This window comes from Agaricus bisporus (genome assembly GCF_000300575.1).
Source record: "Agaricus bisporus var. bisporus H97 unplaced genomic scaffold AGABI2scaffold_10, whole genome shotgun sequence".
NCBI classification, from domain to species: domain Eukaryota; kingdom Fungi; phylum Basidiomycota; class Agaricomycetes; order Agaricales; family Agaricaceae; genus Agaricus; species Agaricus bisporus.
In genome coordinates, this window is record NW_006267345.1 from 243458 (window position 1) to 264353 (window position 20896).

General features: G+C 45.3%; 7 protein-coding genes across 7 annotated transcripts; 4 read left to right on the forward strand and 3 right to left on the reverse strand.

Annotated features, from left to right (window-relative positions):
• Nucleotides 1-248: 248 nt before the first annotated feature.
• AGABI2DRAFT_187555 (hypothetical protein) lies at nt 249-1669 on the reverse strand (the record flags this gene model as incomplete). The annotated part of the gene is made up of 5 exons (XM_006455036.1): nt 249-423; nt 478-815; nt 882-1361; nt 1414-1503; nt 1550-1669. The coding sequence occupies 5 exons, from the start codon at nt 1667-1669 to the stop codon at nt 249-251; spliced, it is 1203 nt and encodes a 400-aa protein (XP_006455099.1).
• A 41-nt stretch (nt 1670-1710) lies between these two features.
• AGABI2DRAFT_194781 (hypothetical protein) lies at nt 1711-3387 on the forward strand. The gene is made up of 7 exons (XM_006455037.1): nt 1711-1873; nt 1926-2054; nt 2114-2256; nt 2309-2380; nt 2433-2557; nt 2614-2714; nt 2761-3387. The coding sequence occupies exons 1-7, from the start codon at nt 1718-1720 to the stop codon at nt 3145-3147; spliced, it is 1113 nt and encodes a 370-aa protein (XP_006455100.1). The 5' UTR covers nt 1711-1717; the 3' UTR covers nt 3148-3387.
• Nucleotides 3388-3519: 132 nt separating this feature from the next.
• On the reverse strand, nt 3520-4017 carry AGABI2DRAFT_56008 (hypothetical protein; the record flags this gene model as incomplete). Its single annotated transcript, XM_006455038.1, has 3 exons — nt 3520-3633; nt 3683-3704; nt 3770-4017. Coding segments are annotated over 3 exons (384 nt in total), but the record flags the coding sequence as incomplete, so codon positions are not given.
• A 2016-nt stretch (nt 4018-6033) lies between these two features.
• AGABI2DRAFT_194782 (hypothetical protein) lies at nt 6034-8995 on the forward strand (the record flags this gene model as incomplete). The annotated part of the gene is made up of 11 exons (XM_006455039.1): nt 6034-6092; nt 6147-6319; nt 6367-6494; nt 6546-6588; nt 6639-6923; nt 6975-7476; nt 7529-7639; nt 7690-7818; nt 7869-8020; nt 8078-8173; nt 8225-8995. Coding segments are annotated over 11 exons (2348 nt in total), but the record flags the coding sequence as incomplete, so codon positions are not given.
• A 1311-nt stretch (nt 8996-10306) lies between these two features.
• Nucleotides 10307-11925, reverse strand: AGABI2DRAFT_121047 (hypothetical protein; the record flags this gene model as incomplete). The annotated part of the gene is made up of 13 exons (XM_006455040.1): nt 10307-10547; nt 10603-10623; nt 10674-10696; nt 10743-10798; nt 10854-10935; nt 10988-11047; nt 11103-11159; nt 11215-11259; nt 11319-11548; nt 11604-11654; nt 11707-11761; nt 11819-11831; nt 11888-11925. The coding sequence occupies 13 exons, from the start codon at nt 11923-11925 to the stop codon at nt 10307-10309; spliced, it is 972 nt and encodes a 323-aa protein (XP_006455103.1).
• A 3326-nt stretch (nt 11926-15251) lies between these two features.
• Nucleotides 15252-17378, forward strand: AGABI2DRAFT_226405 (hypothetical protein). The gene is made up of 9 exons (XM_006455041.1): nt 15252-15586; nt 15646-15712; nt 15778-15833; nt 15894-16052; nt 16199-16313; nt 16369-16536; nt 16589-16724; nt 16777-16839; nt 16894-17378. Exons 1-9 carry the CDS (start codon nt 15370-15372, stop codon nt 17326-17328), a joined length of 1416 nt encoding a protein of 471 aa, XP_006455104.1. The 5' UTR covers nt 15252-15369; the 3' UTR covers nt 17329-17378.
• Nucleotides 17379-17385: 7 nt separating this feature from the next.
• On the forward strand, nt 17386-19443 carry AGABI2DRAFT_209406 (hypothetical protein; the record flags this gene model as incomplete). The annotated part of the gene is made up of 2 exons (XM_006455042.1): nt 17386-18226; nt 18284-19443. The coding sequence occupies 2 exons, from the start codon at nt 17386-17388 to the stop codon at nt 19441-19443; spliced, it is 2001 nt and encodes a 666-aa protein (XP_006455105.1).
• Nucleotides 19444-20896: the final 1453 nt, after the last annotated feature.

Sequence of the window (20896 nt, forward strand, 5' to 3'; positions counted from 1 at the left end):
TCAAACATGGGAAAATGATCATAGCAATCCCACGATGTAAATCAACATGTGAGTCTAAAGACTGTGAGGGTTTAAGATAGCCACTCCGAAACGCTTCGTCGGCTTCATTATATATATAAACAATCACCTTTTGAAGCATTCTCTCTAATGCTTTGGCCCTAAAGATTTGGAATCGATTAGAGATGTAATAAAAGATTGATCATGACTGAACCTGAAAATTATACAATAATGAATGTACGCGTACACGATTATTTCTTTCCTTTAGGTTTTCCGCTACTTTTTCCAAAGGACTTTCCTTCGAATCCGGGCCTCGCCTTCCCCTTTTTCTTATCCTTTTTTCTCTCATTCCGCGACGCAATATTATCAGTACGCTTCTTCTGCTTCGCAGCCATAGAAGCGGCAACCTGTTCTTTCCTTTCGTCCCTAGACTCTAGATGAGTACAATCATCACTAATCTTATGAAATGGTCCGACGTACCAAGACTTTTTACTCTTCACCTTCGTCTTTTCCTTTCGTTTTGCTGCCTTCTTTAGCCTCGTTTCGTCGTCGCGGATTTTCACGCCCTCCAGCCGTGCCTCGGCCTTTTCCCATTTTTCTTTCTCTTCTATTGCTGCGCGCTTCTCTTCGGACATTGAGGCGAGTCTTTCCTTCCGCGCTGCGAGTTGCTCGAGGGCTTGTTGCGGATCAGACGTCGTTTTTAGTTTTTCAGACTTTTTGGAGGATTGTCCGGCGATGTTCCCGAAGGTTACGTTCGTCATTTTGGACTGAGGACCACTGCGTTGGGAAGTTGTCTGATCTGGCACGAGTAATTGAGTCTGTTGCGTAGAAGAGTATTGTGAGCGCGGGGAAAAAAAAATACGACTATCGTGCTTCTGGCGAACCTTGGTAGAATTACCCTTCTTTCTTTCCTCCCTGCTATCCTTGTTCTTTTTCCCTTTCATTTCTTCTGCCCGCTTGATTCTCTCTTTTGTCTCCTTTCTTCGTCGTTCCCGCATGGCAGCACGCTGTCTTCTCCGTTCCTCCAATAGTTCATCTCGATCGCCGGGTTCGCCTTTTGTTGGTGCTGGTCGTCCTTTGTTCCGCATTTCCGCCATCCGGATATGTAGTTTGTTGCGTAGAGCCTCAATACCGTTGGTCTCAGGCATAGGAACGAGTTTCTCTCCTACATCTGAATCATTTTTTTCTCCTTCAGCGCCTAGGTCAAAGTCAACCTGCATGGCCACGTCGTCCCCAGATGGATCGTCGTCGGATTGTGGTTCGGGAAGTGTTCGCTTTGTACGCTTCTTGGCTTGCTTATCCTCCTGCGTTTGGAAAGCCTCGTTTTGTATTTCGATCACAGATTTATTATTTGTGGGGTCGAGCTAGAAAATGTTGAACACTCGCGCGACCTTGGGCATCAGCACTCGTACTTACTTTTGCTTTCTTTGCTTTTTTAGAAGCTTCTTTGATAGCTAGCCTGTCTTCCTTTTTGTTTTTCTTGTGTTTTTGATATTTTGACGCAATCTACTACAAGAATTAGTTTTGAACGAACTTGGAGTTACAAACGCACCTGGTCTTCGTTACCATCTTGCGCAAGGTAATATTTCGCTGGTATGAGCCCCAGTAGCGACTCGAAGGTGTCATTATGGCGCTCTAAAGAGGCCCTGAGGGTAGCGACTGGAGTAGGCATAAGGCAGAAAAGGTAGGGTTAGGGTTGCGTCATGATCTCTTCTTTACGATGACGTTCCAGGAGCCTCGCAGATTCATCCTCACAAAAGAACAGCTGGAATGGTTTCAGACCTCCGAGACTCACAAGAACATTCTAACATACATTGAGATCTTGAACGAGGCGGTCGTTGGGGCCAAATTGACGGACGCATGCGACGAGTCGGAGGTACGACAGCATCAACCATCCTGGGAGTCTAATCTCAATTCTTATTTCTTAGGGGATCAGAGCTATGATCAATGTCATTGACAAGGTCGAACTTCTTTGCAATGAAACGCCTCCCGTAAACAATGCTGCTTCACGGTTTGGTAACCCTGCCTTCCGAACTTTCTACGACAAAGTTCACGAGGTGCGTCAATAGTCTCACATTGTTGTCTCCGGTAATGAACAAACGGTGTAAGAATGCAGATATCTCACCAGCTACATGAAAATCTTCCCAACATACCGAAGGAGAGTATTCCTGAAGTCTCCACTTACTTCAACGAGTCTTGGGGTAGCCGGGCCAGAATTGACTATGGAAGTGGCATGGAATTGAATTTTCTGTGTTGGATGTAAGTTTGGAACCTGCATCTTCTGCCACTGATTGCTGACGATTGCTTCTAGGTACTGTCTCGAGCATCTCGGTGTCATCGGGCAGACCGACCACAAGGCCCTAGTGCTTCGTGTGTTTTGGAGGTCCGCTCTGAGCTTCGCTTGTGCTATCAGACAACTTATATCGCCTATTCAGATATCTCAACGTGATGCGTACGCTGCAGTCGACATATTGGCTTGAACCAGCTGGTTCTCATGGAGTCTGGGGACTGGACGACTATCACTTCTTGCCGTTTCTTTGGGGTTCTGCCCAACTTCGTGGTCAGCCTGAAATTAAATATGTTTCGGTGACCTTTCATACTGACCTACTTACCTAGGTCACAAGTATATTCGGCCTAAAGCCATTCATGACCCTGAAGTCGTGGAGGAATACTCGAAGCATTATATTTACTTTGCTTGTATTGCTTTCATCAACTCTGTAAGCTTAACCATTCATTCTGTACCTTTCTTGACATAACTTTCAGATTAAATCCGCCTCCCTTCGCTGGCATTCTCCCATGCTTGACGATATCTCTGCCGTCAAAACTTGGGATAAAGTCAATTCCGGTATGATCAAAATGTTCAAAGCAGAAGTTCTCAATAAACTTCCCGTGATTCAACACTTTCTATTTGGATCTATTCTATTCTATGATGGACCCATGCCACCGCAATCAAACGGTCTGAAAGAGAATGACGAGCATTATGGACATGCACATACTATGAAGGAAGTTGGCGGTCCCGTAGACAGAGATTTCGGATGGGGCGATTGTTGCGGCATACCTGTGCCGTCGATGTTTGCTGCTGCAAAGGAAAATCGAATGAAAGCTGGTGGACTCGATGGACCAGGAATTAGACCTGTTCCGTTTGACTAGGTATAAGATCAGGCTTTCTTTCAATATATTGAATAAAAGACAGTTCATAACAAATACACCGTTACGCATCAACATTAAATTCGAGAGCTTCTATCTCAGCCGCTTCTGCTTCAGCAAGGATTACCGCCCGCGTTTGCTCGGGATTTCCCCTTACATGGAACGTACAAGGTACATCTCTCGGCCCGCGTATAATTTCACCAACCAAATCATCTGGATCCGGAACGATTGGGTTGCCCGTCGCGATATCAATACGGGGATGAATATCAAATGCCCATGTCAACCTATTACGAAGGGGGAAAAATCTTGGTATAAATGTATGTGAGACTCGAAGGTAACGTACTTCACTACGACAATTAAGATAGCATTTAAAGCGATGTGCTTGCCCGGACATTGACGTCGTCCAAAACCGAATGCACCTGGGAAGGCTGGAGCGGGGTCTGGGCCTAACCACCTCTCAGGCCGGAATTCCTCAGGGTTGGGGTATGCCTGATAGGTGGTACACAACACAAATAGTTCAAAGGAATCTTGAGCTTACCATGGGATCTTTGGACATCAATCTACGTGACGTAAAGGTGTTGAGTTATATACGAATGGGGAGACCTGGGAAACATGGCTGACTTACTCGATGTTTGCATATACCTTGCTTCCGGCTGGAATATACATGCCCTCGTATACATCTTCAACAATATTGCTGTGGGCTACTCCCAGCGGTCCTATTGGCCTCCAGCGTAGTATCTCTTTGCAAAGTGCATCCATGTAGGGAAGACTTTCCATATCGCCAAAATCAGGCTGACGGGTTCGACCGACGACTCGATCAATCTCCTCTTGAGCCTTTCGTAAGACTTCCGGATTGAGTAGCATGGCCACTAGACAAAACCACGTTCTGAGAACGCCGCAATCTGAGGTGGCTGATAGAACGTACCTAAGAAATTGAGGATAGCATAACTTGTCTGCATACAAGGTAGTCACCGAAAAACGGAAATTCACATGAATAGAAACATACTGCGGATACTCCTGCTTGCCAAGGAGCAGAACAGGCATATGCAAGTTCCAATTTGTTAAGACCCCAGTCCTGTTGCTTTTGCAAACCACGGGCAGCGACAGAAAACTTTGCACTGCCGTTCGCGATGCGTTTTTCAACATCATTGAGAAGGTTCATATAGACCTTCGTATCGCGACGCCGCATCCTTTCGGGCTCCCAGCGGAACCATTGTAGCCATTTCTAAATCCTCGTAAACGGCTGGCAAGTATATATTAGGCTGCACATACTGGAAGGTATAAAAGGATTGGCCACTACCAAATCGTGAGTTACGCATCATGATTCTGAGCAAAAACGACTTACATCTTCAACTATGGATCTCCCAGATCTAAGAAAATACCGTGACTGATTTGTAAAACAAGAAAATGCGTGCCTCACAATTCCCTAACTCATGGGAAAAGGATATGAGTATGAGTAGATTACATTGCGTTCGAGATCATGACATACTTGAACAAGTCTTGACGAGTCAATGATTGATTAGTTGAAGGAAGGTTGTTCTACAATCATTTACAGCTTACAGTTGTCGATTTCGCTATTCTCCAACACGATTTTGTCTTGAAGAGTCTTGACACGTCTCCCATAACTTACATTTGTCAAAACTGATATAGAAAACCTATTTCAATCAGCAAGCCTGGAAGCGAAGGTAGAGCGAGACAGTGACTTACCGGCGAACGAGGCCAAGGACTTGGTTAGAGTCTTTTTCGTCCATCAAATCTTTTAGGGTGATTCTTGCTTCTAATGATTGCTGCGGTTTGTACTTCTTGGCCGATTCTGTAGAGAAACCCGCGTGAATGAGCTGTAGAGGATCGCGCATAGATTATATTAAGTCCCCCGGTATTTTTAGTTAAGAACTCACTGATCGCCAGTTTCTCCATCTTTGGCCATAGGGCATGCCAATTCCTCTCATCGACCCCGAATATATTTCTCCCCTAACCAAAAAATTGTACGAGTGAGGTGTCACACGGTAATTTTCAGGTGCTCACGAGACTATTTCGCGAGGACGACTAGAGTAAATATTGCTGCGTTTTTCCAGAAGATCAGAAGCGGCCTTTACTGTGCCTAAAACTGAAGAGAAAATAGAATATCGAAGATAAGCCTGGAACTGAAAACTCGAAGTCATCTCACTCACCTATGATACGCGTTGGTCCTACAATTGCTGACACAACCGGCCCTTCAAACAACCTTGGAATCAACAGCATCATGGGTGCAAAAAATATGAATTTTAACCGTATTGTGCATGCCACTTTGCAAAGGTCTTCCAAGCTTCACGTCTAGGCATCTCGCCTTTGTTATCACCTAAACCCAACCATGCTAATTTGGGACCAGGTGGCATGATTGTCTTGAGACGCAAACGTTCTCTGATTCCTTGTATAACGATGAGTACGGCTAGCGCAGCAATACCAGCGATCAATCGGAAAGTAGCCATGGTCGGGCGAGAATTGGTCAAAGGAAACCGGACGCACTATATATGTTTATAAACGTCTTAGTTATATTTTTGTTCATATCGTCGAACAGGGGCGCCGGCAAGGCGCCGGGGTAATCGGGCTCTAATATCCTCATTTACTGTGTGTCGCATCCGGCGTTCGGCGCGCACAGTTGTGCATAGGTTATTCATGGTAGGTATGAAGATGGTGTTATAATTAGCACCTGGCGTCCAAGGCAACTTCAAAGTTCATTAGAAAGTGTTGGCGGGGATAATGCAACGCACTCGGTATTCATTGGCTAACGAGGTGACATATGATCATCCTCATCTATATCACCTGTGTTGCTTATGTAATGTATTTAGCCGAAGTTACTGCATTACATTGCTTAAGTACATTGGAGACGTGGCCAGGGCGGGCCGACTGCAATGTTCAATCCCCAGTCCACCGATGGTTCTTATATTCTTGTGGACGACGTTGTACGCTTAAGTTGTTTCCTTGAAGTGTTTTCACTTGTTTCTTAACCTCCATATTCCCAGAAACACCCCTCAAAGGGATCTCAGTACAAGCCAGGCTCTGTAACATCATACGCCCACGATTGGTCTCCTTTGAGTACAGGTGGTGGGATTCGTCTAAAAGGACGAGATTTCGTTGATGGGTACGGTCGTGTTTGTAACCTTCGTGGTGTTAATCTTTCAGGAAACTGTAAAATGTGGGTCCGTCTTTATTCCTATTCGGCTTTTCTCCTTATCCTCTTAGTCCCGTCAACCATTCGAACGAGGAGTTTCCTGATGACCCAAAGGCTGTGACTTTTATCGGACATCCCTTTCCATTGTCTGAGGCCCATGAGCATTTCTCTAGGTTGAGAAAGTGGGGCTTAACATTCAGTGCGTGTCTTTTTATGCCGTGATTTAACAAAGATTACATTTCTACTATAGTTCGTTTTATTGTGACATGGGAGGCTATAGAACACCAAGGACCGTACGTAGTTCCAATTTTCTTATACCCAAAATTTCAGCTGAATGTCATAGTGGAATATATGACCAAGAATACCTAACGTATCTTCGCGAATTACTATCACTCCTGCCGAAATACGGTCTTATAGCATACGTTTCTCTTCACCAAGATGTCTGGTCTCGGTACACTGGCGGTTCGGGTGCACCAGCGTGGACAGTTGAAGCTGCTGGCTTCGATCTGAACGCACTGGAAGAAACTGGCGCCGCCTGGTTGGGGGGGATGCGCGGAGGCGGTCACGATGAAACAGAAAAAGGACTATGGCCGACTGGATATCACAAGCTGGCCGCATCGACAATGAAGTAAATATTCGACTCCTCTGATACAGAATGCTGCTGATATATGTGGTATAGTACCCTGTTTTGGGGCGGTGATACCTTTGCTCCCAAACTGAAGACTGAAGATGGTACTTCCATTCAGCAATTCCTTCAAGACGCGTTTTTGAACGCGTGGGATGCTCTTGTGAATGCAGTGGGTAACCTTGAGGGTGTTATCGGTTTTCAGATGATGAATGAACCTCACAGAGGTTACATTGCCCTTAAGTCAATGTATTCCTTTGATTACAACACCGAACTTCACCTCTCTCATATTCCCTCAACCATTGAGTCCTTCCAGCTGGGTGCTGGGCACCCGACGCTCGTACGAGGCTGGACTCGCTCATGGCCCATGCCGTCGAGGCAGACAAAACAAACGATACTGAACGAAGGAAAGAAGAGGGCGTGGAAGGAAGATGGACCGACTAAGGGACAATGTTTGTGGGAGATGCACGGTGTTTGGGGATGGTGTAAAACCAAAAACCAGGCAGTTGTGTTGAGGGAGAATTATTTCCTCAAACATCCGGTCAGCGGAAAGAAGGTTAGGAGCATACATACAGCTGCTAGGTTTCACTCAGACTGATTTGGCACAGGTCGATTGGTACACCGACCATTACTATCCCTTTCTGAAAAATTGGGCGGATAGAGTGCTGAAAGCGACGTCTTCGAGCAAACTCTTGTTCGTTGAACCTATACCCAATGAGGTACACTTTCTTTCGCCACACACGCTTCATTTTCAATTACATTGTTATAGTATTGCCCTCCTTCCTGGACAGAACACCGCCTTCCCAACATGGTGTATGCGCCACATTGGTACGACTTGTACTCACTATTCAATAAGTCCTTTGGCGAATTCTCTGTTAATGTTCAAGGCCTGTCGCGGGTAAGTCGTCACTTACTCCACTCTTGTCTTTTTGGTCATCAATAGCACAGGGAATGTTCCCTTTGAAAGCTTTCTACTGGGGTCACGTCGGTGCTCGGAACAACTATAGTCTTCAAATTCGTAATCTGAAAGAAGAAGCATATAAATCTCTGGGCAATGTACCCGTGATATTCGGAGAATGTGGTATACCTATGGATATGAAGTAAGAATCAGATTCATATGACTATGTTCCTTGTTGAGGTCGTTCTCTACATTATAGCCAAGGAATAGCCTTTACGACGGAGGAATTTCTTTGGCAGAGACGGATGATGGATGCTATGATCACCGGCTTCGATCGGTCATCAGTCGGGTTCAAGTACGCTCGCTTCTCATTCCCTATCAAAGTGTTCTGACTCGTTTGTTATAGCTTGTGGAACTACAACCCCGATAACACCGACGAACATGGTGATAACTGGAATGGCGAAAATTTTTCTTGGTTTTCTCAGCGCCGTGCAATGCCCAACTTTTTACTCGAATACGAACAAAACACTCCTCATCTCGATGGTGGTGGTCGCATCCTCGATGCAATCGTCCGACCATATCCTGCAAAAGTAGCGGGTACACCGCTCGATTTCAGTTATGAGATGATGAATGGAGAATTTACGTTCTCGTGGATGGTACCTCTTCAAGGCGTCAGAGATGAAAACGAATTAGGATCTTACGAAACTGAAATCTTCTTACCTTCGCAACTCACGTCCGGCAGAAAAGTACTCGTGGAAACTGATGTTGATTGGAGAAAACATGACATTGATGATGGAGTCGCGGCGCAGAAGAAGCTAAAACAATGGACAGAAGAAAAATATGCATACAGATATGATGAGGCCAGGCAAACGTTGTTCATCGTACCGAAGAATAACTCTCCTGGGACGAAACATGCTGTGAGGGTTAGGGTGTGGCCGCCTATCAGACCGGTGATTAATTTGAATAGTTTTTGGAGTGACTTTGGTGTAGGAGTCGTTACTATTGGCCTTTTACTTGCTGTGTTGCTCGCTGCGGCGGCGATGGCTATGAGTACTATTTGGTTGGGCTATACATGAGAAGGTATTGGGTTTCTTGTTTTTGCTGTAGCGTAACTTACACTACTATTTTACCCGGAAATGTCTTCAGGATTCAATAATGTCATCTGTGTTTAATTGGGTTGAATGCCTCAATCAGGCCGGCAGACTGGCCTTCGAATCATACAAATGCCTCATACCACGCCGTAGAGGGCTCTTGAAGGTCATTACAAGGTGTCACTAGGGGAAATTGGAAGTTTTCTCGTTCCTTGATTTCACTTTCTTATGAGGGTGTCTTCGAGAACAACTTGAATGTCTTGCTTGGAAAGATAATACATGTTACTTGTATCAGGGGTTAGTCAATCGCCGGCATGTCGCTGACTTTGCCACCGCCTACGTCAACGTGACCATTTCTGGGAGTCTGCCAATCCCGTCACGTAGAATTAGGATAGATGATGATTCAATAAATTTGAGAATTAGCGATCCTCTGGTACTCGTACATGACTTGTAAATATACTACTAGACTTTTTCACGATAGATACCAAATACAAGAATCATAGCGTGTGTTTGTCGCTCCCCCTGTTGCTGAGATCAAGTCCTCGCCCGGCTCACCAGTGATCATGAGCTCTCGTGTTTCGCGCTGTGTGTTGGCAGGGTACCCTGTCAAAACCTTTGTTTCGAGGAGCGTAAACATACTTTCCTTCTTTTTTACAGCTATCCTTTTCCCTCTAGACTGGTTAAAGCGAGGCAATCTTATTGATAAAAATGTCAACCATAAAAGCTTAATAGAGTAACACGCGGCGGAAACACTCAGGTAGGGAAAGGTCACTGTCTCTACAGAATCTAAGATACACGGTGAAGCCCTTCATCATATCTTTCTCTTGATTTTAATGAGTGAAAAAAGGGAACCACGTAGTAACATAGACGGTAGAGCGCATGTATTACGATGAAAAGTTAGAATACGTTGTGAGCAGTGGGAACGTATTGTGCGCGCGCCTTCAACTATAAGAAGCTTTCCGCTCCAAAAAAAGTCTGCGGCATGGCTTTCATAATAAATTAGGCCTAGTCACCTTTTGCCTAACGGCTGACCATGTTGATACTGGGTCGCTCATGATACCCTATGATAGATGGATGGATGCAAGTTTCTTCACCCATCCTTACTCCTCTATCTGTTCGGGTCTATTGGACACACGCCATTATTAGATTATAACTACCGTCAAGCCGGATTGCAATTGCTAAGACTCAGTCAGTCACAGGATGAAAATGCAACTCCTTTAAGGCTCTACTGAGCCCGAATTACAAACACGATTTTTACAGGATGTGAACGATCGGCATAAAATTAAACGAGAGTGGGTACATCGAATCAGGAGTATTCCTCTCCATAATCGCATCGGACGCTAACGTCTTATTAGTAGGACATTACTTGAAATCGGCAAGCCAGCTCTCAACCTCGATCAGACCTCTGAGAATCTGACATCCTGCTCGGGACCCAGTGAGGATGCTGAGGATGGCAATTCCGAAATATCATCAACGTGCACTGCCATCTCTTTGTTAACGACGACCTTTTCGAAAGCCTGTACGTATCTCGGCCGAAGCGGGATAGCATGTCCACCAACTCCAAAATCGGCTGATTCCTCCCCAATGTCCCCGGCGTATATACGGTTGTTGAGCATGATAAGCATACAGTTGCTGTACCTATTTCACAACGTTTTTCAGTCATTTCGTCAAATGATTTTAGCAGCTGGCGCACATTTTTGAGAGTACATAACCACTGTGATAAATGTGTCAGTCAAGTTCTAACTCTAATTCAAAGATACTTACGGAGCTAAGAACATGCTCGTTTTCTACGAACGGTTAGACCCACGCCCTAAAGACACTGAAGCAACTCACCGGCGGTTTTATCGAATCAACGAAGGTGAAGACTCCAAGAAGGACAGAAACGAGGGCTTGAAGTAGTTCGTGAGTACCACTTCACTTTCATTGTTGGTTGGAGGTGCTTACCACTCAGCATGTTTGATTCGAGTATCAACCTCACAATTCGACCAAGCCATGATGCATTGCGCAAAGAGACATTGTTTAGGAGCTGTTGAGTGCGGTTAAAATTGTTATGCAGTTGACCACGAATCGTAACTTACGTAGTATAGCATCAGAATAGCTATAAGATTATCGGAGACAACATTTCCAATGGCCCAAACCTGATACGATGAAGCAATTCTAACGTGAAAGAGCAACGAAAAATTGAGTACGAACAATGACCAATCGGGTGGATGTCGTTTCCCAGTGTGTAAGGTCTTTAAGGGTTTGATTCTATAAGATGCGTTGGGTGAGATCAGAGCTGACATTGGCGACTGAATGACCTCACGAATATTCCTGCAGCGAAGTAAGCAAACTCTGAACCGATTACTATCTACATGTAAAATGCAAGTTGAGAGAACCAATAACTCAGATAGCACGGGAAGTACCCACAGCCGCAATAAAACACGGTAAGATCTTCATACCGCTCAAACGATAGATTCGCCAGCAGTATGCCACCTGCGATATGACGGCCACAAGAGAGCCAATTATTGGCGAATCGAAGTTGGCCAAGAAGAATCCGGCCAACACATCGGGTTCTCCGAAACCACGAACCAACCAATGATAACCATCTGCGACGGTCATGCCAGTCGAGACTAGTTCGAGAATAAAGGTCACGTAGACTTGTTCAAGCGGTCAGTGTAATGCCGATACAGGGAAGCGATTGGTATAGTATACCCGCAAGTTTCAGAATGAGATAGTCATGTCGGAATTTGAGAATGTAATTGTCTGCAAAGATCTTTTGAGAAATAGTCAACATCAAACCCTCTCCGTTACTTACAGAACTGCAGGGTCAGCAGTCCAAACAAAAATACGGCGGCCGTAATCCCTACATACTAACAAATTGTTAGCGATCTATGTGGTACCTTGGTAACAACGGAAAGAGTACGTACCGGTGGCCCTGTGCTGGAGAAAATAACAAATTATTTGGATAGTTCGAATGGACGGACTCAGAAACGCACAGTTTTTCAAAACCTGGTATCGGTGCAAGTTCAGACATAAGTAAAGGGAAAAATGGTGGGGAAAATCCTGACGACATTTTAACCCGTGTATATATAACTATCGCATCAGGGGTTTACTGCACGAATATCTGAAACCTTCGTGAAGTGCTGGTTGTATCCTCGGAAGTCAAACAGGCCCTGGAATATCCCTATAAACGTTAACGTTAGGCACTGATCCGGACTAAAATCGGTGACCCCAACCCTCAGGCTGGGTACGAAAGGGTACGAATCGGACAAAACAGTGCTCTTTTTGCCGAAGAGGCCGAGTACGGAAGTGCGGACAAGCACTGGGAATTTTGGATACAGGTTCGGACAAGCAACAAACTCACCATCGGTTACACATTACACTTATTTACATTTAAAGGTACTTTACAGGCGACCAATGAACGCGGCGAGTGATCATACATCGGGCCGCTTGAGTGGCCCTTCTCAGTGCAGGAGGTAAAATTTGTTACGCCTGCATTTGACTCTCAATGCGCACTCAGTGTGTGTATGGGCAAGGTGACGTCACACATTTGACCATAATCCTGCCATCAAGGATTTTCTCTATCTATCTCAGTGTGCCGTCATTTCGAGCACATTTGACACCCTCGAGTGTTCCTCAGTGCATTACGCATTTGATTTACAACTCCTGGCTAACCGGTAGGTGCTTCTTCTCGTCGTTACACTACGTGACGCATTCTGTTACAACACTTGTCTTACTTTGTCATATAACTCCTCTCTTCTCGCCTCCGTCGCACATAGCGCTACTTTTCGCTTACCCACCCTTCCCTCCCTAGCTACAAAGCGTACCCGTGTCGAAGAATTTAAATTCAATATAGCTAGGGGCATCCAAGGGAGGTCGATGCTGGTGCTGTCCTCGGACTAGCTATATCCGAGGGAGGGCGTCGATGCTGCTGCTGTCCCTGGAATAATCCAGCTAATTATTCATTCACGTTGAGCATCATTGGCTAGTGATAGGGTGTGATCGATTGATCACTGATGGTGGATCACGCGCATCACACGGCATCACACGGCATCACACGGCATCACAATGGATGCTTACCGGGTCCCGCTGTCCGGAAAAGCTACCGCGTGAGCAGTTTGGAAGCAGAAAGGTCACTACACAATTTCTAACAGTATGATGACGCATTTGGATGCCATTGTCGAGTTAGGTACTGATTTTTGTGTCAGAAAATTGGCGGCGTGAATAGCTCGTGGAAAAAACTTCAGAGATGTGTTTTCGACGTAATTAGTCAAGCTGATCATGAACATGATAATGAAATCAGATTGCCGAAAAAACGCATGGGTGCCGAAATATCAAAACTGTGCTTGTCCCAACGCCGTGCAATGCCCAATTTTTTACTCGAATACAAACAAAACACTCCTCATCTTGATGGTGGTGGTCGTATCCTTGATTCAATCGTCCGACCATATCCTGCATAAGTAGCGAGTACACCTCTCAATTTCAGTTATGAGATGAGGTATGGAGAATTTACGTTCTCATGGATGGTACCTCTTCAAGGCGTCAGAGATGAAAACGAGTTAGGATCTTACGAAACTGAAATCTTCTTACCTTCACAACTCGCGTCCGGCAGAAAAGTGCTCGTGGAAACTGATGTTGATTGGAAAAAACATGACATTGATGATGGAGTCGCGGTGCAGAACAAGCTACAATAATAGACAAAGAAAAGTATGCATACAGGTACGATGAGGCCAGGCAGACGTTGTTCATCGTATCCAAGGATAATTCTCCTGGGACGAAACATGCTGTGAGAGTTAGGGTGTGGCCGCCTATTAGATCGGTGATTAATTTGAATGATTTCTGGAGTGACTTTGGTGTAGGAGTCGTTACTGTTGATCTTCTACTTGCTGTGTTGCTCGCTGCAGCCGCGGTGGATATAGGTACTGTTTGGTTGGGCTATACATGAGAAAGTATTGGGTTTATTGTTTTTGCTGTAGCGTAACTTATGCTACTGTTTTACTCAAAAATGTCTTCAGTATTCAATAATCTCAAATATCAGTGTGTTTAATTGCTTTGAACCGCCTCGACGGCCTGGTCTCTGAATTAGTACAAATGCCTTGCCACGCCGTAGAGGGCTCTTGAAGGTCATTACAAGGTGCCTCTACAGTGAGAAATTGAAGCCTTCTCGTTCCTTGATTTCACTTTCTTATGAGGGCGTCGTCGAGCACAACTCGAATGTCTTGCTTGGAAAGATTAACATGTTAATTGTATTAAGAGTTAGTCAACCGACATGTCGCTCAATGTGACGATTTCTGGGAGTCTACCAAACCCGTCACGTACTAGAATTAGGATAGATGACTCAATAAATTTGAGTATTAGCGATCCTCTGGTACTCGTACATGACTTGTAATTAACTTTGTTACTACTAGGCTTTTGCACACCCTGTTGCTGAGATCGATTCCTCGGCGCCCGGCTCACCGCTCACCATTGATCATGAGCTCTCGTGTTTCGCACTGTGCGTCAGGGTCCCTCGTCAAAACCTATGTTTCGGAGAGCGTACATCTCAGCAAGAAAGACCGACAAACAATCTTTGTTATAGGTGGATAAGTTCTGAATCAAAAGAATCGTCCTCGTAATCGAACTGACCGTTCTCGGGACACTTATCCTTGAATGAAAGTATGATTACTTCTTTTGACCAGTCAACAGTGCGTTCTACTAGCACACTTTTCATGCAACCATAGATTGTTCTGGACCTGTACCGTACAAGAATGTCAACGTGAGCACCGCCTGCGTTTCGCTCACTCCTCCACGTCCGAAGAAATTCTCTGACTCTAGGTCAGAGTCGAAGGAACAACTTTCGATACAGAATCATATGTGTTGGATTCAAATATCGAATGAGATAAGAGGAGCAACTCTTTGGTTCGCCAGTACTAGTGATGCTTCAACATTCTGTGTTGACAACGCGTGTGTTTTATTTCTCCTTTTCACCAGCCTGAACTAAAATATGTGCTTCTCGGTGTGTCACCGTTCAAGACAAGATGAACCCCCAACTACGCACCTTGCAGCTTTGTTAAGTTGTCAGGGATTGCAGCCGGCTGCTCAGACGCCCAAATGGACAGCTCGGATCAAATCCGGAGTAACAATTCTAATTCAGGTTCTGATGGTTGTGATTTTTTGAAACCGCATGATACAATTTAATGCAGCCCAAATGCAGTCCGTATGCAATGTTGTGATTTTGATCAGGAGTTGATTTGGCAGAAAAACGGCGATACTCGCCGTGTTGTTGTAAAAGGGACAGCATGTTTTTGTTATGCTGTGTTTTTTCATTTCTTTTGGTCTCCGCCCGTTCTCTGACACGCCGCGAATTAGCCCAGTCCTTACCCATTTCATACCTGCACTTTAACTTCTACCACCTACATCGTGGTCTACAGCCTATATTCTCTTTCCACTTGTTCATCTCTTCTATCATCTTGGGTACTATTGCCCCTGTCAGCCACCAATGGCCTCCACTACACTCCTTTCCCGAACTGTGACACTACGCTCCCTCGCTCTAGCTTTACTTGTTTCCACTGGCGTCGTACGAGCTGTCACAAGCTATGCCAATGATTTCGCCGATCCGGACTATATCGTCAGCGGAAATTTTGGAAAGAACACGCAAGCAGCGCAGAATACGATTGTTGAGTGGGCCAAAGATAGTGCGGTCGGTGGTCCTTGGTGTACGTCCCCAAAAATTTATTGTCAAGTTTCACTAGTCCTTAAGATTTCGGTTCTAAAGCGGTAACGAGCAAGCCTTATACGCCACCGTCGGGCGATAAACATGATTACATGAGTTGGAGCCCTTAGTAAGTGGCTAGATTTTGGTGTGCGATGTTCTCCTGGAGCTCAGAGTATATGCGGCTATTTGCAGTTGGTGGCCTGATTGTTCTGAGGCAGGCAACAAGACTGAACTCACACCTGAGCAGAGTATGTTTGTGTTCAAACTTTTTTCGAAAGAGCAACTAATGAGTGACGCAACATGCGTAGTCTGGACAACATGCCCGTACAAACAACGTGATGGTTTATTTAATCCGGACGTCCGTGAAATCAACGATATCGGACACTTCGAGTCGCTTGCCGATGCTGTTTTGTACAATACCCTTGCTTGGAGTATATCACAGGACCGCACCTACGCGGACACCGCAGGTGAGTCTGACACTTTGAGTTTGATGCGCAGCGTGGTGTGCTATTTTTGAGCGGCGGGAAGTCTAATAAGACACGGCTTCTCGTCGTCCGGTGCCTTGTTCCGTGTTTCCCGCAGTAATTATGGTTCTGAATCTTCCCATCCGCAGCCAAGTTCATCAAGACATGGTTTCTTGATGATGCCACTCGCATGAACCCCAACCTTAATTATGGCCAGGTAAAGCGTGGCCCTGGAAATTCAAACGGCACACATACCGGTCTTTTGTACGGGCCACTGACAATTTCCTCGTTGTGGAGGAGTTTCTGATCATGCATGCAGGGACCTCAAATGTATGACCAAGGTTGTTAACGGTATCCTCATCTTGCGAAAGACCAATAGCTCCGCATGGCCCGGCGACATGGATAGTGGAATGAACACCTGGGTCCAGCAATATATCGCGTGGCTCGAAACTGCTACAATTGCAAATGAAGAACAGTCGGCAGCCAAGTAATTGATTATTATATACTCGATCCAGGCATAATGAACTGACGCTCGCCAGTAATCACGGTACATTTTTCTATAATCAGCTCGCTTCTCTCAAAATTCTGCTTGGAGATTTTGCTGGCGCAAGAAATGTGACAGATATGTATTTCAATGGTATTTATATGAACCAGATCGTCGAAGGAGGGGAACAGGTGAATACGCACGTTCTTTAGGTCTTGAAATGTCTCATTCACGTCATTCCAGCCCTTGGAAGCCATACGAACTAGACCCTACCATTACCGAGCATACAATTTGGCCGCTATGATTGTATGTTTATATTTCCTTTATGTCGCCCCCATTTCCTGATGAATGGTGATATAGACCAATGCACGCCTCGCCCAATATGCAGACCGCAATGCTCCGTCGATGTGGAATAAGACGACAGAAGAGGGTTCTACCATCAAAGATGCGCTCGATTACGCAATGACGATTTCTCCTAGTGCCAGCCATGAAGATAATTACGCACAGGAGCTGTATCTCAACGTGGCTGCCGTTGCTTCTGTTTATGGGGACCCCGATGGAAAATATGCCACATTTTTGGACCAGAAGGAGCCACAGTTTGTACAAGAGCCGTTTTATTTGTGGAACCAGCCGTTTGCTATGAAGGAGGGATTGGCCGCTGCTCCTAATAATACTAAACCCAACAACAACGCTAGTAATCCGAAGAACAACAACAGTGCGATGTCTGGGAGGAGTGTGAACGATATTGGACTATACACAGTTATTCTAAGCTATCTTGTTTATTTGTTGACCTAAACAGTGGAGTATACATAAACTTGTATGTGATCTTGTATCACGACCACCACACTCGCTATGTCTGCGGAAGACGCTGACCATATACTCTCACAATCCATTGACAAGGGTAAACGTCGGGCTGAAGAGGCCACTGAGCGTACTCCTCTGCTCCAGAATGGGGCCTCGACTTCGGAAACATTATTAGACCCGACTGCTCCACCCTCGAACCGAAGGCGCATGCGCACCATCCTGACCACAGTATTCCTCGTTTCACTATCCCTCTCCATTCTCGTTGCGGTCTTAGTCGCAATCCTTGCATGGTCGTATGCTGCCAAAGCTTCGAACATGTCGCCGGAAAAGGTCATCAATGACGATGTCGTTCTCAGCGGACCGTTTGACATAAACGTCCTCAATACAACGGATGATGGTGGTTTGTGGCTAAACGTTTCAGGGAGAGTAGGGTTCGATGCTGGAGACGCTCTTGGGGTCAATTATCCAATATTTGAAGAGGAGCATGAAGGGATGTTCAAGAGGGTGTGGAAGGCAATTGGGAGGTGGGGTATTGAGACGTTGGAAAGGGTGGTTGTGGATGCGGATACTATCATTATCTCTCCGGAGCACGAGAGCTCTCTGGTGTTGTTGGAGGTCAAGATACCCCCCATAGAAATTCCTTTGACAGCAGATCCGCCGAGATGGTCAAATGAGTGGTTGACTCCCATAGTGGCAGAGGTATTTGTGAAACCCTCGAAGGATACGCAGTCGCTGTCAAAGTTTGTGATTGAGAGCTGGAGAAAGGGGACTGTCGATGTTGGCGTGAGCGCTGGGCAGATTTCGATCAGAGGGGGTGGTAAAGAGGCTGGCTGGAGGAGCAAGTTTCGAGGAACGATGAAGAATGTACAAACGATTTTGCGATTGAACAGTATGTAAAACTATCAGTTTCTTATATTCTATGAACCGATTGACATGGTGAATTTAGTTCCTGCACTACCTGGTTTACCACGACCCGGAAAGCATGCGCCATTTCCCTCTGTATCGGAACTGCTGACTCTGGAATCCTTCCATATCTCGTCGAGTCGTCAACGTTTGACACTTGAAGGCGAGGCATCTGTCGTGAACCCGATACCAGAAGATCTGCACTTCACCCTCCCATCATTACCCTTCAGCGTCTTCCTACCTAATGGCAACACCTCTACCAGGGTCAAAGTTGCAGACGTTACCACTTTTCCTCTAGAATCCACGCATCCAAATATCTCGCTCCATCTCAACGGAACAGTACCGGCTTTACCCAAATCATCGTTTTCACTTCTCTCCACCTTCCTTAGTCGTTACCTCAATTCTGAGCCCAACCCTATAATCATTTCCACGCCTTTGCTCTCACCGCTGAGCCCTTCAGACGGTTCAGATATAGAATTCCCAGCAGAATTCCCAGCACCTTCGGAACGCCCACAGCTCTTAAGAAACGTCACCATTAAAGACATGCACGTCCGAGCTTCGGGCACAACTATGCTAACAAGTGGAATCATCTTCGCAACAGTCGTACTACCGAAAGGGATCGACGTTGGTGTGGATGTATTTAGAGTTTTTCCGGATGTGTTGGTATTTGATGGGGATGTACCATCGCTTTACGAACACGAAGACAATTTACGGGGAGTCATTGGAAAGAAGGGACCGACAAAACCTCCTAGAATGCCGGAATTACCTGATCCCTTACCTCCAAACGCGTTTGGACATATTACACCGGAAGATTGGTTGAATTCGACGAGCGTCAGGCTGGAGAATATTGATATCAACGACGAAACTGACTACGACGGTACAGAGAAGAATACCGGAGCAATCTATGCCGTATCAGCCAAAATTCATGATGTACCTCTTGAGGTCCTACCTGGACGTCAAAAAGAATTTAGCTCTTTTGTCTCAAAGGTCATATTTGGCTCATCAGGTGCCTTGGCCGGTATACAAGGATATGTAGCTGTCACATTGACGGTGGATGGATTACCGATTGATATCAGTGATCCGATTCCTGGTGGACCTCCAAAGAAAGGAAGTGCAGCATTAGAATTGACTGGATTGCCTTTCCATGGCAACGTGAGGGTTGGGAAGAAGGGTTTCTGGGACACTCGATCATTTTTTGTATAACATTGCCATTTTTCCTGTACTATCGCTCTTCCTTTAATTATTTCTTGTGCTATCGTACGCCGAATTTGATGTAAAAGCTCGCTACATGTTTTACTGGCCTCATGGATAGGAAAAATATACAGGTGTAACTATATAAATGAAGTTGAAGTTTCTGATATCACTGGTAGTCGAGCAAAATAATACAATATGCGAAGGTCAATAGATATCTAGTAGTCCAATCCCGCACCTCAAAAAGAATTGCATCAATATACGTATCCGGTAGAGGCGCTTACGCTACAAAAATCCAATCTTTCATCTGAATCATTTGGATAACTTGGCAGCTTGATCGTGTTTGCTTCAAGATTAGAAGTAATTATGATTGGATGGTTAGTATTTTGACGTATAAACATAGCGCGAAGTGGACGCCTATCGAAAAGACCGTGCTCTTTATTGAAGAGCGTCATATAGCCCAGTGCGACGAGCCCTGCTGCTGCTTCATTTCACCTCGGCCACAGTAAAAATTCGCCTGATTCAAGAAAGCATTTGGATCCAGTAGGGGTCGCGAAATATTTATAGAATGGAGACCCTGGAGAGAGCGAATTGATCTTCGGCAAAAAGACGGTGTTCTAACAAGCCGATCACTAGATTACGTCCAGGATCATTGTAGTACGTCACCAAACGCGCAGAGAACTTGGTATGGCGACATACAAATCGATTGTGTGCAAACATCATGATCATTAAAAGGTTGCTATTGATTAACAACATGCTGTACAGAAATCTTGTGTGGCGGGTTCACCTACAGTGCAAGTTGTACTAACAATATGGTACAAGAACATGATATGCGAATTTACAACCATCTCCGTGGACACGGTCTTATATGAAGGACTCTGAGGATTGGTAGCAGTCAATCCTCACGGGGGTTAGGGCCCAGGGGGTTATGTATTTGTATGCAGCTTCTGATCATGATTCGTACAAGTACTATTCGAGGAAGTCGGCGAAAACTCTTCAGCTCAAAATACTTATTTCATCCTCCTCTTCTCGCTCTCGCACTTTCGTGTCTGAGCTCTACGACAAGTATCCATACATTACAGGTTTGTGATAGTCACTCCATATCTGCGCTAATTATGGGGCTGTTTCGATACTTCCAAGAGAAGATTTGGATCAATCGACAACTCAACTTTGAGCAAGAATTCTACCCAGGCTGAGTGAAAGACCGGGGGTGTTTACTAAATACCGTCGTACAAAGACAGACTTATCTAAGTTATCTTATAATTGGTACGGTCAATATGGGCCATCTAGACCTGTTTATTGAATAGTGCCTCGTGGTCCGCGGAGATTGGGCCATTTCGAAAATATCTATTTCCAATCAGTTCTTGTAGGAAATACCAATTAGAACGTGAATGGCTGAGATACGAGACGTTACATATGCGGATCCAAATACCACAGTAAAAGAAGGACAAACAAAGGAGAGTGA